The sequence below is a fragment of the Dreissena polymorpha genome, chromosome 4 (assembly GCF_020536995.1).
Source record: "Dreissena polymorpha isolate Duluth1 chromosome 4, UMN_Dpol_1.0, whole genome shotgun sequence".
Classification (NCBI taxonomy): domain Eukaryota; kingdom Metazoa; phylum Mollusca; class Bivalvia; order Myida; family Dreissenidae; genus Dreissena; species Dreissena polymorpha.
This window is the reverse complement of record NC_068358.1, coordinates 134,282,344-134,300,934: the sequence shown is the minus strand read 5'-3', so window position 1 is coordinate 134,300,934 and position 18,591 is coordinate 134,282,344. Positions and strand designations below refer to the sequence as shown.

The 18,591-nt window shown below is 33.1% G+C and overlaps 1 protein-coding gene across 7 annotated transcripts in view; it reads left to right on the top strand.

Annotated features, from left to right (window-relative positions):
- The window catches only part of LOC127876679 (semaphorin-1A-like), a 103,504-nt gene that overhangs the window by 39,528 nt on the left and 45,385 nt on the right, over nt 1-18,591 (top strand). For all 7 annotated transcript variants that reach the window (XM_052422056.1, XM_052422058.1, XM_052422061.1 and 4 more), the window contains 4 exons: nt 4,930-5,029; nt 5,643-5,694; nt 6,020-6,088; nt 15,989-16,111. In XM_052422056.1, the coding sequence (XP_052278016.1) occupies nt 4,930-5,029; nt 5,643-5,694; nt 6,020-6,088; nt 15,989-16,111 (344 nt within the window). The remainder of the gene's footprint in view (nt 1-4,929; nt 5,030-5,642; nt 5,695-6,019; nt 6,089-15,988; nt 16,112-18,591) is intronic.

The window sequence follows — 18,591 nt, the reverse complement described above, 5'->3', positions numbered from 1 at the left end:
TCACATCTTTATTTAGTTAAATATATTGGGAAATCTGATGCAGTATCATTTTGTTGTATCATGATTCGGTCTATCAGGTTTTTGACAGCAATTCAAATATCAACACTTTAAAACCAATAGGTCGGTCCCGACTTACCAATTATTACTTGAACGTAACATTTTAAAAATACAAGTCACTGTGTATTATGTCACAGGACTCATGTGTCTTTCACTTGCTGCTAGAATTAACCATTCTATTTTTGTTGAAGTAGTGGTAACCTAATTAAGGCATTTCATGCTGTTATTATGGTCAGACATCTGGAAAAACCAACAACAATAGGATGTACCAATCCTTTGTAAATAAACAATTATGTTGGAGGACAGAGATAAAATCCTTTTCTTAAGAGGAATGACTGAATCATGTCCTTAAGAGATTTATAGTGGTTTCTATCCTTTCCACTTAACCATTGTCTGCTTTACAATGTTGTCATTTTTATGAATGGAAATATAATATTATAAAAAAAATTTTTTTGTAATATCAATTACAATATGATTTTGCTGCATTTTAGGCAAAAATAATGGCAAATAAGCAGTACTTAAAAACATTTCGCATGTCTTGAGGTGTTAGTTTTTTATTAAGAATATTTTCATATGATAATGATTTCTAAGAAAAGCAACACCTTTTGAATTTACGGAATTGATTTCCTGTTCTATTTCCTCATAATTGTTATTGTTTGGAAATTTGTCAAAATCAAATTTAAGTGGAAAGTATATACCAACAATCTATCAAGTATTTCCAAACACAAGATACCTGAAATGCTGATCAATTAAAATAAATAAATTTTTCATGAATCATGCCATGTCACATGTTTCTGTTAATCCTTTTTTTTGGAAATTAACCGTGGACTTCCTAAAGGTCATAGTTTTTATGTGCTGTTGGTGTTTGATTTCAATTGTATGTATGAAATTACGAATTTGTTAGTTAAATTATTGTCCGGGATACTACTGTTTCATAATCGGCATTAAATTTACCTTGTACATCATATTCTGGATATGAATGCTGGTATTATGGCTAAACTTATAATACACAAATCGCAACACTTAATATAAGTCAGTAAAAAAACCTGCCTGACTGACAATAAGCTTAATTATACAATGTATAGCAATTTTGACCTATTTATTAATTGTATAAACAACATTTCCTTACAATCATTGTTGTCTTTAATTTATATTAAAAAATATCTAATAATATTTAAACTGTATGTACATGTAATTTTTATCAATTTTCAAAGGGTATTGAAATAAGTGAGTATGTGAAGGATATTGATGATTTAATTTCAACCACAATATTGAAGTGCTGCCAAAACTTTGTTGTGATTTAAACTTTAGGATCAGTTTTGTGTTCACTGATTGGAAACTAAAGTGAAATACTACCCTAAGCAAATCAGCACTGTACTAAGTTGATTGAATAATTTGTATAACGTGCTCAAAACCGTGTAAAAAATATTGCGAGTGTTTGCCAAATCCACTGTGTAAATGAACTTCCAAAGTTGTTTGTGTTATGCATTTAGTACGTGTTGCCATGTACATGTACATTTACATATAAAATACGCATTAAACATATTGCAAATAAACATGTTTTATAATATACATGTACATGTACAAACTTGTCTGTTTACTTATCTAATAAACAAATACTTAAAATTCATAAGTAAATGTTTTGGTTAAGAGTTTTTTTAAATGTTTTTACACAATATTTATCAATATAAACACAACATTTTCACTGTTTGATTGTTTGTCTACAATAAGGATATGTAAATTGAATTAATAAACATTATGTAAGTGTTGTGCTGATATTATCTTGTATACAAAAGGAAGACGGGTAGTGAAATGTTAATAAAAACTATTACCAGACGGCCGGCTCTTTTATTGAACATTATATAATTAATTACTCTTATGATATTTCGATCCCATAATTATAAAACACTCAGATTTAAAAACCAGCACAAGTGATAACTGAAAGAGTTCTAAATGTGCCTACAGAAACCTTAATTGTTGCTTCATTACTAATGTAACTTTTAATGTGTGTGTGTGGGGGGGGGGTGAAAGCAGTGATTATCAATAAAGTCACTTGTTATTCCCCGCCATAGGCGGAGGGATATTGTTTTGCCGTAGTCCGTGACTTCCGTCCGTCCGGCACTTTTGTGTCCGGAGCAATACCTTGTTAGTGCTTTGGTGGATTTCATTGAAACTTGGTATGAGTATATATATTGATAAGAGGATAATGCACGCCAGATTGTACACCATCTGTTAATAACGGAGTTATGGCCCTTTGTATCTTGATAAATATAACACTTTTGTGTCCAGAAGCATATTGGTGGGGGATATCAATTTGATGAATTTGCTTGTTTCTTCTAATATTGTCTCATCTTGTCATAAAATGGTATAAATTGATTTTGATTTATTGGACTTGGTGCCATTTAGGCCTGGAAATATGAAAATGTAGTAATCTATATAGTAAAGAAATTGCAAAATCTGGAATCGAGTTTTGTAAGATTTTTTGTTTCGTTTTGGCGGTCTTGAAACATTTTCTTTTTCTGAAGTAATCATATGAGACTTTTGACTGGCTGGGTCGGAATGTTCATTTCAATGACTGGTTCCCACAGCATTAGCCGTTGATTGTGACAAGACGACAAAAAAAATGAATTGTGGAGTTGTTTGCATTGGTTATCAAATCATCTGCTGAAGTTACTGTGATTATTTGGGTGCATTGTGCACAACAACTATTGTTCTACTGTTAATGCAGTGATTAATGTGGCAGCTTTGCATGTTTTTTGGGACATCCTGCTGGCGAAATAATTGAATCTCCAGATCGTTTGGCTTAGGGTCCATTTGATAAGCGAATCGGATGTGTGACTATCATCAAATAATCTTATCCCCATTATCATTATGGTCCAAAATTAATTGAGGATATTGAGGTCATTGTTTGAAATCATATTTGCTGGGTCACACCATGAGAAGTGTAGACAGGTCATCAGTTCTATTGTATTCATTGTTTATTATAAGTTTAATTGCTAATAATTTCTGCGTATATTCATCTCTTAAAGCTTTATTGGATTTTCCTAAAATCTAAGTAATCAAAAGGAGGTTGACTTTACTAATATGATGACTGTTCTTGTAGAATTGAAGTACTTGTATCACCTCCTCCATTTGATTTAACAGTTCATTCAGGATCTATATCAAGTTTGATCCTGGGTTTGTTATTGGCCGATAATTGTGTAATTACGATTAATGCAAGGTGAATCAATTTATCGTCACCAACAATTGGGCACACTGTCAGACATATTATGCAAACCTAGATCTCTTTTTGACACTAATCATTTCTTACTGAAAGTTGGCTTTCTTCCAAGGTTACTGTTTGATAATCCATGGGGGTGGAAAAAGCATTGATTTAAATAAATACAAGGTTTTACCCCGATGATTTTTTTTCGCTGTGAAATAGTGGGCTCTTTGGGGGCTTTCAATAGAATATTACGATTAATTTAAATTTCTGAATTATTCATTTATGATTTGAATCATAATTTATTCATTAGAAGGTGTCAATGTGAAAATGTTGTTCATAGAATTAAAATGTTATGTTTTTTTTTAAGGAAGATGTGTACTTTCTATGCTGTACTTTTATGATTTAAAACCTGACATCAACTTTTATAAAATGATAGTGAAAGTACATAGCAGCTAGTGTATATTTTTTTTACTACTTTAGAGCCCAATTTTCAAAGTTTTATTACCGGGTAATTTGTTTTATTTTACTTCTTTCTGTGTAATGTAAATATTTCAATTGTATTTTCTTGAGTTTAAAGAAACTCTAGAATCAGTTGTCATGTGACAAAAAAGAAAAATTAAAGTATCATAAAGTTAAAATGGTGAATATTGAAAAAAAAAGTACATTTAACTCTTGAGTTTATCAGTATGTTATCACATTTGACGTCAATTCACGGTCCTTAATAGATAGCCTTGTTTTCTTGTGTTGAGTTAACCCTTTAAGCGCTGGAACCGAATTTTGAAGGCCTTTGCAAACAGTTTGGATTCAGATGAGACGCCACAGAATGTGGCGTCTCATCTGGATCCAAACTGTTTGCTATTCTGATAGTATTCTTTGAAAAAAATCGAAGAAATGGCAAATTTTAGAAATTCAGCAGACGACATTTTAGCAGATGACAAATTTCCCAGTATGCAAAGGGTTAACTGCTGGACATTGACTCCTAAGTGGGTCTCCTGAGGTCATAAACACTTCCTGGGTCAAAAATGATCAATGACATTATAAATGTCTTGCGGTGAAATGTTTTAAATAAGTGTTTTCATTGGCTATTTTGTTATTATCTCTTTTGCTTATGTAGTCTATACTGTTTTCCTGATTACTTAATTATAATACAGGATACTTAATTTAATTTTATCCTGTACATTTTGTAGATTGGTCTTTTTTGATGCCCACATTTGTCATTGTTAACAGTAACTGTTGTTGATACATAGTATGTGACATGTAAAACTGTCACCCATACAGCAGACAAAGTTTCTAAAGCAGATATTTTCTCCCATTGTTACTGTCAAACAATAGAATAAAACACTTGATACATACAAATATGCATTTATATGTTAAAACTATTTTTTGTAATAATTTGTTTGAGAATATTGATAGATGTGAAGAATTATCTATTTGTTTCTTGCCTAATTCTTTCTGCGTCTAGCATTAAGAGGAATTACACTGTTTGCGGTGATAATATTAATTGTCATTATTAAAATATTAATGATAATGGATGAGGATAGATGACTGAATATCTTACTACGCCTTGGGTTGGACCAAGGCCATATTGAGCATACATTAGTATGACTGTGCACAAATAAACTGAATCAAATATTCAAACATAATTGTTATTATTATTTTTTTTTCAGAGATCAGCAAGAAGATTCTGCGATTTGAGGGCGAGAAAACAGAGCCTGATTACTTCAAACTTCTCCTACAGGAAAATGACCGGCTGATAGTTGGGGCTAGGTCTGTTCTTGTCTTATGATTGCAACAGGAATTGTTTGCACTGAAAATTATTCCAAAAACAAATGTTATTCAAAATGTTTTCATGTAAGTCATAAGTTGCATTTTTCAAAAGGAAATGTTTTTACCACTGCATGACTACTTTAGTGAGGCCCATATACCGGTATATCTAAACGTGTACAACCATCTGTTATTCTATGGAAAACTACATAAACTACATGTAAATATGGATTTAGATGTTGAACAAATAAAAACAAAAAGGGTCTGCACTGCATGCACATTGTAATATGATCCCTGGGGTCTTTCCCTTGAAAATATTTACATATTTGCTAAAAATGCCATACTAAGATGTGGAATCTGTTTTTTTATTGATCTCGACTTAAGGTCAAGTCCTCAGCAGTTAATTATTATTAACTTTTAAAGAGTCTAAATTGCCAAACAATTAAATCTGTTAATTTATCATTTAAATGTTAGGAGAATTAAAGTGGAAAATGTGTCAGTCATAATATATATTCATTTTATCAAGTAATTAAAAATCATAAACCATAATCTATCATGTTTTATTGTGTTGGTAATTATTACTTTTGTTTACAAGATTTTCACATGTTTGTTTCAGGAATAAGATGTATAACATCAGTGTTATTGATCTGGAACAAGACGAGTTAAGGGTGAGAGCTTTTCTGAAGTGCAAAATTAATAATAATATGGCAGCAGCCATTTATGAACACAAACAAAGGCTTTTGTTTAGCAACTTTTTATGATCATTGACAACTCATCCTGTCAACACACTTTTTGTTCTTACCCTGCAAGAAAGTAAAAACATACAATAACATGCTAAAGACCTTATATCCATATGATAGGCATATCAGATGTACATCGTCATAAAGAAATATTGAAAAGGTAACGAAGGTTTGGGCTCAACCTTCATATATATTTTATGTAGTTCACTATGTATTATATATAATACTTTTGCAAGTGAGATTTCTGTTTCAGACTCTGAAATGGCCTCCCAATTCCAAAGACAATACCTCCTGCTCTTCTATGTACAAAGACCAGCACAAGGTGAGGGAAAAAATATTGTCATAACAGCAATTGTTGTTCAAGTGGCGGAAAAATATGATATCAGAACAGCATTTTATGTTTTAGTAGATACAAAATATGAGTGGGTTACACAATCATGATGCAAAAATAAACATGTACGTATGTAGAGTTGCACGCCGGGTATGCGAATACTTCGTTGACGGATGGCACTTCACTAACAGAGAACAACAAACGCCACGCGCGAGAGGTAAGTTCCTCTGTTTTATTTAAAGTTATATCCTAAAGATTAGTTTTTAAGACAAGACACATGGTCGAGTTGATAACTGGTGTATCCTTTTGTATTGGGAATACACAATTTTACGGAAGAATGGTACAGTTTTGCCCAAAAAATAGAAAATTCGATCGGAAAACAGCATCAACTGGATGAAGAGTAAACATTTTAACAAAATAAAACTACTTAGAATTATTGCAAGAAATTGTTTGCTATTCCAGCATGTAGAGTAATCACTGTGCTTCAAATACTTAAATTTTGATAGTATTCAATGAAATATAAACAAAGATAGTGCATGTTGTAATAGGTGGCAAACATAAAGTTGCAGGCACTTTGTTTACCGATAAAGGGCACTTCAGATTACGGAGACTTCCAACAAAGCGGGCACTCTAATAACTGAGTTTTATCTTCTACCTTAAATGCATTTATTTATATTATGGCTATTCATACGAAACATTTTGAAAATATATTTTTCAAAAATCACATTACTATTAATTTATACTATGTTTATTATAATTGCAATTTTCAAATAAGATAATATTTATTATTAAATAAATGTGTACATAATGAACTTGTTTTTTTAATGGTAACTTGAGATTCAGAGAAATGAAAAAACAACGGATACTGTTTAATTTTACTTATAGCAGGGCTCTAGATAACTGTAGTGAAGGGGTCTTTATGAGGCAAATACACATTTGTTCTTCATAAAACCCTATGTTGGTTGTGCTTATTTGAATCGCATCATCAAGACCATACTTATGCGTAGCAACACAATTAAATAGAATGGTAAAACTCCCTTAATTTTGAGCCCTGCTTATAGGGAGCACTTCCCTTTACGCAACGCTAACGTTTGCTCGAAGTGCGATTCACCTGACCCTAAATCACTGTATAGGTTGAGTTTAAAGAAACACGGGTAAAATTAAATCGTAAAAACAACTGATTCTGGAAAAAAGAATGCGTACATAAAATGTTTAAATGTTATATTATGGAGTCAGTACTTAGTATATCCCCACAAACGAAGTTTAGGGTGCTATATAGGATAGAACTTGTCTTCCTCAGTCTTAAAGAACTGAGTGCACACTGAGCACTTTATGCATCCATCCTCATGTGTCTTCAAATGACGCTTCAAGTAGGCTTTCCTAGCATAACTGGCCTCACAAATTCCACACGAGAACCGTTCGCTTGTACACAATTCTTCATCTAAACTAATGTCCAACAACGAACCGTCGGCGGCATTCATAAGCTCCGATTCACTCATCCTGTAATAAATAATTGTGTCACTTATATGCAACTTCATATTCAGCACGTGTTGTGTTTATATTAAAAACAAAGACGGATATGCATAACTTTTTACACCACTGTCGTGTGATTAAATCGACCCCGCTCGTTCTTTTATTGCTATTTTCGTTTATTGGCATTGAGCCAAAAAGTTCCAATAGAATTTCGAACCTGCATCGCTGCTGATATTAATCTCTGAGAGGCAGTTTAAGCAGAGTGATTATTCATGACATGCTATCTAATAGATAAGTAAATAGACTTAGTAACTTCATTTGGACATAAAGATAAATGCTTTAGATCAACCGTTTAGAACGTAATTTAAAATATATGGTCATATAGATTTTACTCATTTATAGACATATCCAATTTGTTTAACATTTATCTTTCACATTTATACCAAATCATAATTATATTTCAAAGGGATAAGAACATGCTTCGGTAATTCGTTTTTTATTTGCGTACTAAGTACATACATTTTTATTTATTGCCTGCTTACTTTTACAGTATTCCACAGCGAATTCTGTATTTTTGATTCACAAAAAAACGAGTGTGTTATATCTGGAAAAAAGTGTCTAGATGTCGGTAAACGAAGTGCCATTGTTTTTTAGATGATCGGTAAACGAAGTACAGATGAAAAATGTGCATGCGACTCTTAAAACATTTGAATTTTCTCAAATACATTAGTAACATAAAATGTAACATGTTGTAACATTACTGGATATATTGATCTTTTATTTCGAATAGTAATCACGTTCTTGATTTATTTCCAAGTATGTTTATTTTGTTAAAATATGTACTGATCATTCAATTCATGCTGATTAACGATGGAATTTTGTCGCTTTTTTTTAAAAATAATTCACCGTTTTTCAGCGAATTTCTTTCTTCGCAATACGAAGTGCTATACCATGAATCACCCAAACAATGTTCTGTGTCTAAAAACCAAATAAACAGAACATAAATACAAAAAAACTGAAGAACTCACCTCTCGCGCGTGGCTTTTGTTGTTCTCTGTTAGTGAAGTGCCATCCGTCAACGAAGTATTCGCATACCCTGCGTGAGTTGAGAACAGAAATATCTCTATAAATAAGTTAAAATCATCTCCGTTGTGAAAACAGCAATGTCTGTAAAAGTAGGTGAGCAAATCATACATAATTATGTATTTACGTACACTCTTGACCGAAAATAAAGACATTTCTCTTGAGAAAATAAATAAAAGATGGAAGGTTGTTGTCCTTTAATCGTGGGAAACATCTATTTGGTGATATATTTTATACGCAGTTAAGATGGTAAATTACGTAACTATTATTGTAGAAATAAAATACTACCCTGAGAAGAAAAGTTCCGAAGTTTAAAGATAATTTGGCAATTACTTATTAAGTTTCTATTCCTTGTAATGCACATTATCATATTATAAGTAATCATGAATGCATGCAAATCATCTAAGTATATTACTTTATAAATGCTGGCTAACTTTCAATTGGTCTATACAATATGCTTAAAAAAATTTGCTTTAATATATTTGTATTGAATTCATTTTATTATTTAACCAATTAAGTTCTTGATTGGGGTGACTATGTAAAGCTGCAGAAAGTTTTCAAAATGTGCTTCTATTGTGACCTCACACCTGAGGAGCAGTAAACAAAAGTTATCTGTAATCTGGCTTTCATTATTTTATTTGGGAAAACAATAGAACAATTATGCTTGGAGAAAACTGGGTCATTCTTAAATTATGGGGGGTGATTATTATAACAGATTTATGGGCAAGTGGATGTTATTACAGTTTAATCTTGCCTAGGTAAATTTTGTTGTACATTTGATATGTGCTGTAATCTAGCCAGACTGGATATATTTGGTAACCTGCTTATTATCAAGCACATAAAATCAACGTAAAAAAACTTGTTCAGACAGTGCTGTCATTTACAGTGCCGTGGGTGAAATTCAAGGAAAGAAAATAGATTACCAGCCTGGTTTGCTATTTGGAGTACCAAGTTGTGTCACAGTGACTCGTCACTCATGAAAAATTGTATTTAAGAAAACAAAGCGCATATTATGTTAAGCGACTTGAAATTTGGGGCCAATGCTAATAATTCTTTACCGATAAGTTTGATTGTTAATAAAATATCTTAAATTTAGTAGTTCTTAATTTGTACTTAAAATGTAAGTACATTACCAGAGATAGATAAAATATTTGGGTACACACAAAAAGTATAGTTACGCATCTGTATCAGAAACTCACAAGAATATCCCTTTCAGTGCGGGAACCGAATTTTGAAGGCCTTTGCAAACAGTTTGGATCCAGATGAGACGCCACAAAACGTGGCGTATCATCAGGATCCAAACTGTTTGCTATTCTGATATTATTTGAAAAAAATTGAAGAAAATGCTAATTTTAGAAATTCAGCAGACGACATTTTAGCAGACGACAAATTTCCCAGCATGCAAAGGGATATTATTTGTCACCATTACAAGGTTCCATTTCAATAGCATACAGCACTTTATTAGTAGCACACGCCAATATTATAAAACATATTGCCATTATTTTAATGTGGTAAACTAAGTATGCTGTGATATCAACCAGTAATTGGCCCAGTTGATTTGGACTGCATGAAGCTTTGTGGTTAAATTAAAACAATACTTATCAGCAATAGGGATCTCTTTCAAAACAGACTATTATGACTGTATTATGGTTGGGAAATAGCAATTAGTTGTAATCCATACTGTTATATTTTAAGCCACATCGATGAAACCAATAGCTTTGACAAAGCTGTTATAACAAAGATCACAGGACACATCAAATGCAGCTTTAATCCTCTATGGACGATATATCCATACATCTTTTGCCATTTTGTATAAGGTTATACAATTTGTCGCTTTAAATAGCTGCTCTTAACGCAATTTACCGATTTACATGAGTTTGCAAAAAAAAGAATTGTAACATTTTGCTTAAATACAGTTAACACAATAGCCAAAAATTGTGCTTTTGAGCAAACTGTTTCAATTACATTATGGTGACTGTTTAATTTATCTTTATATATTTATATCTGTCGTTGTTTCGTATGCATGTATGTGTTTTTCCTGTTGAAAGTGTATTCACAAATGTTATATTAAATACTTACATCGTTTTCATCTGCCTTTTAGGATTTGCTGTAAGATTAGGCCATGGCTGCATATGCCACATTTCCTAAGGACTTACTCTTACTTCATTATGAAACCTAATGGAAACATTGATTTGGATTTAGTTGTATGCAACCCATCCTAAGCTATAGGAAAATGCCATTGGGTCCTATGACAAGCTGCTAATGAAAAGATAACACTATTTTCTTGCATTGATTGAAGGGATTGAAGTGAAAACTCTGGCGCACCATTATGGTTCAAGAAACAATGTGCACAACAATGAGCGGCTGCCTTGATTCTTGGTAAATTGAGGAAGAGGGAGTGTTTATTGAATGGAGGCCAACAAGGAAAGAATTTCTTAGAATGTATAAGACAGAAATGGAAATGTTATCTATTGGCCATCATTTTATGCACTTAACTTTTGTCAATCCTTTATTTTATTTCGGTGACACTTAGAACCAGTTTCAAACCTGTGTCTCGTAAGTGTGGTAACATTTTTGCGTTAAGGATGATTTAACAATTAAAGCAAAATGCATGATGAACAATACTCAAACACTGCACATAAGTGAACCATTGCTATGGCACGAACGCACAATAAAGATGGCAAAACCATGCGAACTTATGGAAATCCATGTTGAACAATACATTTTGTATCCAAAATAACATCTATTTTCTATGCTTGTACACATAATTGTTAGTAAATGGTCAATGCAGCTAATCTACTACATAAACACCATGAATCTAATATAATTGATGTGATTATAATTAAAAATGTAGATTTGCTGCATTATGACTCCAAAACAGTTATTGCACATGAACCTTAAAGCATCAAAAGTCTGCTGTACAATTAATTGCAGCATAAATCATTAAAAAGCCTCCTGAACATGTAACATTAATCATCAAAAGTCTGCTGCACATGTACTGTAAATAATCAAAAGCCTGTTGAACATGTAACTATAAGCATCAAAAGTCTGCTGTGCAATTAATTGTTACTTAAGCATCAAAGGTCTACCTTCACAGTAGCACCACTGTAATATTTCAAGCATTTGCTCCTAAGATGGTTTGTAAAGTTTGCAAAGGGTGAACATGTTTATATGTCAGTTTGCAGGATTACTGTCTTTCTGCAGAAATAACTTGTTTGAACAGATCAAGCCTACTGTTTAAAGAGTTTCAAGTACTCGCCAAGTGTGAAAAATGCGGCTGTTATTGTGCAAACAGTGTTCAGCACCTGTGATCAATCCATTGATTTTGCAGTGGTTGCAATTCCTATTTCCTGCGGAGTTTAATGTTAAATTCTTTCCTTGACAGAAGTAATCATTTGTTTAACCAGTTTCAAATACAGAATTCACAACTAATTATGTTTTTCTTTTGCAATAGCAACAATGCTGCATTGTAAGAACATGTTTGAAAACTTGTGTCAGGTCACGATGTTCATAGGGTTGGCTGTTGACTCGCTTTGTTAACGGGTAATTTGCAACTATGTGAGAAAAGTACATTAAACATATTTGCCAATAGTTGCTAAATGAAATTATTGAATTTGGTTGGATTTGCTGCCATTAAATTGACAAAGCTAAATTGTATTTCTTTGGGATAGAATTGTCTGTAGACCTTCTTGATTCCATGTAACAACAAATTGATGGTTATTATGTACATTTGATGTTATTAAAGCAGAAAATGGTACAAATTATTATTTTTTTGCCTTCAGAAGGTTATGATTCATCCTTATTTACATGATTATGCCGTTTAACTTCTTATGGTGCATTCACATAATGGGATTTCAGTAAAGATCGCATGTATATGACTGATCATTTTTTGTTATGGTAAATCCCCAAATAGCCTTAAAATGTAAATAGAGCTTCTTGGAAATATCGGTGGTAAATGTTCTACTGAACTAACTGCTTTTCCATGTCATAAATTTATGTGAATTTCTCAGGGGATGCCAGTTCAAGCACAATGAATTTATGTCTTGCAACTGCTCTAATTGCAAGTCAATTATGTAAGTGTAATTGTACGGTAAACTAAATCTGCTTAAAATAGAAAAGCAACGTCAAGGGAATAAACTTGTTTCTGCCTTTTATGGCATTATTGCATAATTGATGTTAAACTAGACATACAAATGGTTCTAGAACATACTTTCGTTCCTCTGAAGTACTTACAATGCTTTCTTTGATTACCTTAACATATTTTCACAAAAAATAAGACAATCAAAATTTCAGATTTTATTTTTTTTTTTGTTTGAGATACATTTACGGTAGCATTATTGTGCAAAAAGTTAAATACAGTTTGGACAGTAGAAACAACAAATTGATCATTAAAAACTGCTGCAGTTTTCTATTGTGATGAACAAAGATGTTCTTGTGAAACGCTGGTCTCAGGCGACTTGTCAGCAATTCAAAGTGTTGATTAAAAGCTATAAGGCTCTATCAGTCTTGTTTGCATACAGGATAATGACACATTCTGGCTCTCTATGGACAAATGTCTTGGATATTTGTTATAATGAAATTATTCGTATTTCTGGCAAAGCCTAAAGGAAGTCAGTTATAGATTCTGCTTTGTCCTCATTATAGACAATCACTGTGCGGTTGTCTGGGAAAAAACTTAAACAACAGAGAATTAACTTGAAAAAAAAACGTGTTTTATGGCCTGCCACAATCTGTTATCTGCAGAGTTTCCCCTGCAGTTCACAGATTGTGCAATCACTTTTTTGTTTTTGTTGTTTTGGTTTTTGCTAAGTGTCTTCGAGAAAGCAATGCCATACAATTTGATAGTGAAAAATTATGTGAAGTATTGTTTGCACAGCTCCTTGGGAAACGACAAAGGGGTGTCAATATATGGAGGATCAGCTTAATTGTCTGTGTATATTGCTTTCTGCCTCAGGACAGGCACTCTCATTGACTTCCCGGCTTATGGCCAAGAGGGGGCAAATATGGGTGGTTGATTGGAACTGCAGGAATTCGGGCAGATAATGTATTGACAGCTCCTTGGAATGCTGCTAGTTCCACTGATATATCTTGAGCATGGCCCCCCATTATGAGCTGTTGATTGCCTCTCCATCAGTGTACTTTGGCAATATTGGCTGTAATGTGGATTGATTGGTGCCAGATTGGGGAAGATTGAGTGCCTTTTTCAAGGTGATGCCCGGTCTATGAAGTTTCCTGATACATCTTTTATAGGCATCAGCAGTTAATTGGCAATTTATATTGAAGCCTTGGGAGGAATTTTGTAGTCATATTGGCAATGAAAATTAATTCTAACAAGTATTGTCTTTATCTTTTCTACATGGCTATTTTACCCTGTAATAAAATATTGCACACTTTGTACACAATTTTATTAATGTTATTATTTGGACATGTGAAGCTTTTACATTTTCTGTAAACATTATGTCCAATTTCAATGCATAACTTTGTCAGTCCACAGAAAACTATGGTTTGGTATTATTAACTAGTTTACACTGAGATATTCTCTGGTAAAGGATTTCACACTCGTGTCATCTTGTGGCCTACTGCTTTAAATCTTAAATAACAAATGAGCTAAGACAACAGACACTCTTCATCCAATTACTGCATTAGTGTCAGTGTCTGATACTGCACAATATGGACCCATTCTGACAGCGCAGTGAGGGCCATTGTCTGCTTCACCCTGCCTGATTGGTTTATCAGTTAACAGTACTGGGAGTGTGCCAGTCATGATTTGATATCTCCTGATGGTGCTCTGTTTGTGCTGTCACTGTCTTTCAACACCCAGGCCAAGAGTAAAGTGTTCCACAATTACCCCAGCCAAAGGCTTTTATAAGGTTCATCTAACTTAATGACTGTAATAATTCATTGAAATTCACTCTTGCAGTTGCATGCTCATCAAAAATGCTTGCATGTTTAACAAAAATAACATTATAATGTCTCCTGGGTTATGAAACATCAATCTTTTAAACCCCCAAAATACGTCAGGCAATTCTAAAACATGCGTGCATGCAATGTAGGAATTGTTTAAACAGGGTTGAGAAAAGCTCTAACGAAAAAAAAAACCTTGCAAAAAATTACAGGCAAATGTTCTATCAAAACTATTTCTAATAGGCAGGGAAAACAAGGTAACCTTTACATTAATGTAAATGCATCATGTCTGTCATAATGTTTGCATGGGGTGTTACTGCAGTTGTGGTTGTATTGACAATGGAAATGACATGTTATTTCTACACATGTGTGATTAAACCAGACATTTAGGCTTCAAAAAATGGTGCCAGAAAGCTTTGCAAATGCTGGGATGCTGCTGTTTCAGTTATTTAAGCATTGTTTCCATGTTGCAAACCATTTGGACTCCCTCATGCATAGTATGTTTGTGATGTTATGAATAAAGTTAAAGTAACTGTTCATGGTTTTGATCAAAACACATTTATTTGTTTAGTTTGTTTTGTTGTAATTTTAGTATGTTATAAACGTTAACCTATTTATGCCTAGTGGACTCTCCCATCCTTCTAAATTTGATCAATTTATTTCCAAAATTAGGGATGTCTAGTATGTTTATTTCTATAATTAGAATATTTCTTATAGAAATTCTTTTAAGCAAACAGCGCAGACCCTGTTGAGACGCTGCATCATACGGCGTCTCATCTGGGTCTACACTGTTTGGCAAGGCCTTTTTTCTAGACGCTAGGCATAAATGGGTTAAGATGGTTAATGGGTTCATGTGATGTATGGGAATACTTTCACGTGAAACTGAGTCACATGGCTTCGTTTACTTAATTCGGTTTTTTGCAGCCATTAATATTGTTTTGTTTTTGACATTGAGTAATACAGATATTATACATATTTTATACAGATAGTGTACATATTTGTCCTTATTTGATATATTATAGTACAGAGCAGATTACACTCAGTCTCACATAGTACAAAAATAGAAAAGTGTTGCTTTAGAAGACTTGAAAGTAACATAAACAGAAATCAACAATGTATAAATTTAACCCATTGATGCCTAGCGTCTAGAAAAAAGGCCTTGGCAAACAGTGTAGACCCAATTGAGTCTCCGCATGATGCGGCGTCTCATCTGGGTCTGCACTGTTTGCTTAAAGAAATTTCTGTACGAAATGTTCTAAATATAGAAATAAATTTACTAGACATCCCTTATTTTGATAATAAATTGATCCAATTTAGAAGGATGGGAGAGTCCATTAGGCATAAATGGGTTAAGTAATTAGTTAAGCTTTATGGGATTGATATTTTCATGTCATCTGTCATTGTTACATCATGCTACTTTCATATTTTCAGGACAAATGCCAGAACTTCATCAAAGTCCTGGGAAAGATGGAAGGGGAAAAGTACTATGTGTGTGGTACAAATGCCTTCAGCCCAAAGTGCAGAATATACGAATACAAGCACGCTGACTATCCAGTAAGTTCCTGTTGAACTGTTAAGTTGGGTTCATGATTTTAATGAAATTTTGTATTCTGAAAGTGTTACATTGAAAAAAAATGTCTGTTTAGAACAAAACACTGTTTTTGTGCCGTTTCGAATGGGTGTTCATCATTAAAAAAAAAAAGAACCGTTTTTGAGTATACATTGGAATTAACTCCCATTGACAAATTAGTACTTAATAAACAAGTTAATTGTGCCTAAGCACTTATATGCCTGAAGTAACACTTTCATTTGTCTATGGCGTCAATTTTGTTTGATTTACTGGCACAAAGTCTGTGTGCCAGTTGTTTATAAAATTCTGGGCTTCAGAGGTTGCTTGGGTGGAAATGACTGTTATTATATAAACTTGGAAATTTCATCCATTTAATGCATGAGAAAAGTTGTGAATGGTTAGTTAATTGATAAGTATAGTTTTCATCACAGGAGAGCCATTCATAAGTTATTGCAGAATATGCTGGTTTGGTACTTGGTTTCATGGGATCTGAAGTAGCTTCAAGTACTGACGTTTGCAGTTATGAGTTTTGTTGTGACATGTGTTGGATGTTAATACAAATTGTTTATGTTGGTAATAGGCCCTTGACTGCACACAGCATATCAATGTATGATCATTAACGTAAAATATGCCATTCATAAAACAAGATATATTTATCATAAACAATTGCTAAGGAAACTTAAATTTGTGGAATAAAAAACATTAACACAAAAAATATATCTGAAGGGTGAGTGTAATAAAATTACTTATGTACATTAATTTTTTGAGAGGCTATTCGTTAAAATGGTTGAGATTCATAAACACCATCAAAGGCATGAATTATTAGACAGTGATGCTACTTTTAATGTGTACAAAATGAAGAACTTAAAACAACATGTTAGTGATTACCATGGTCATACAAATTTGAAAAAAATGAGATTATTTCAAGCCATATTGCCATATTTGAATAAATTTAATAACACTGTATTATGTGAAATTGGAATAAGATATCAAACTTGGAATGGATATCCTTTTGGTGATCTCAAACAAAACTAATAATTTCAAGATCTGAATTTATTTTTGTAATATTTTATCTATACTTCAAGCTTAATAAGCAATTTTTCATGACTTTTTCATTAACAGTAATTGTATTTTTATCATTTTAACTGTATTTTAAAACTGTGTTCATGCGCGGCATGGACACAGTTTTATTTTATATGGATAAAAAAAAAAATCATAAAAAATCCAGTTTTGTAGTAAAATCAATTAAAATGAAGCTGTTATATATGCAAGTGTCTATTTTAATTATAATTTGTCAAACTAAATAAATACAACATGTAAAACTGCATATTATGCGCAGTTGAAAAAACACAATTTATTCCCAAGTTGATGTCTTATTCCAACTTCACATAATACAGTGAAAAATTTGTATGAAAAAAAAAAGGTTTATAAATATATGAGCTGCGCTCTGCACAAACATAATTCATGCAGTCTGCATAGGCTAATCAGGGACAACACTTTCCACTTTTATAGAATATTTATGCCCCCTTTCGAAGAAGAGGGGGTATATTGTTTTGCACATGTCGGTCGGTCGGTCCATGGGTCGGTCCGTCCGTCCGTCCACCAGATGGTTTCCGGATGATAACTCAAGAACGCTTAGGCCTAGGATCATGAAATCTCATAGGTACCTTGATCATGACTGGCAGATGACCCCTATTGATTTTCAGGTCACTAGGTCAAAGGTCACAGTGACTTGAAATAGTAAAATGGTTTCCTGATGATAACTCAAGAATGCTTAGGCATAGAATCATGAAACTTCATAGGTACATTGATCATGACTGGCAGATGACCCCTATTGATTTTCAGGTCACTAGGTCAAAGGTCAAGGTCACAGTGACTCAAAATAGTAAAATGGTTTCCGGATGATAACTCAAGAATGCTTAGGCCTAGGACCATGAAACTTCATAGGTACATTGATCATGACTGGCAGATGACCCCTATTGAATTTCAGGTCACTAGGTCAAAGGTCAAGGTCACAGTGACTTGAAATAGTAAAATGATTTCCTGATGATAACTCAAGAATGCTTACACCTACGATCATGAAACTTTATAGGTACATTGATCATGACTGGCAAATGACCCCTATTGATTTTCAGGTCACTAGGTCAAAGGTCAAGGTCACAGTGACTCAAAACAGTAAAATGGTGTCTGGTTGATTACTCAAGAATGCTTAGGCCTAGGAACATGAAACTTCATAAGAACATTGATCTTGACTGGCAGATGACCCCTATTGATTTTCAGGTCACAAGGTCAAAGGTCAAGGTCACAGTGACTCAAACTAGTAAAATGGTTTTGGGATGATAACTCGAGAATGCTTACACCTAGGATCATGAAACTTCATAGGTACATTGATCATGACTGGAAGATGTCCCTTTTAATTTTCAGGTCACTAGGTCAAAGGTCAAGGTCACAGTGACTCAAAACA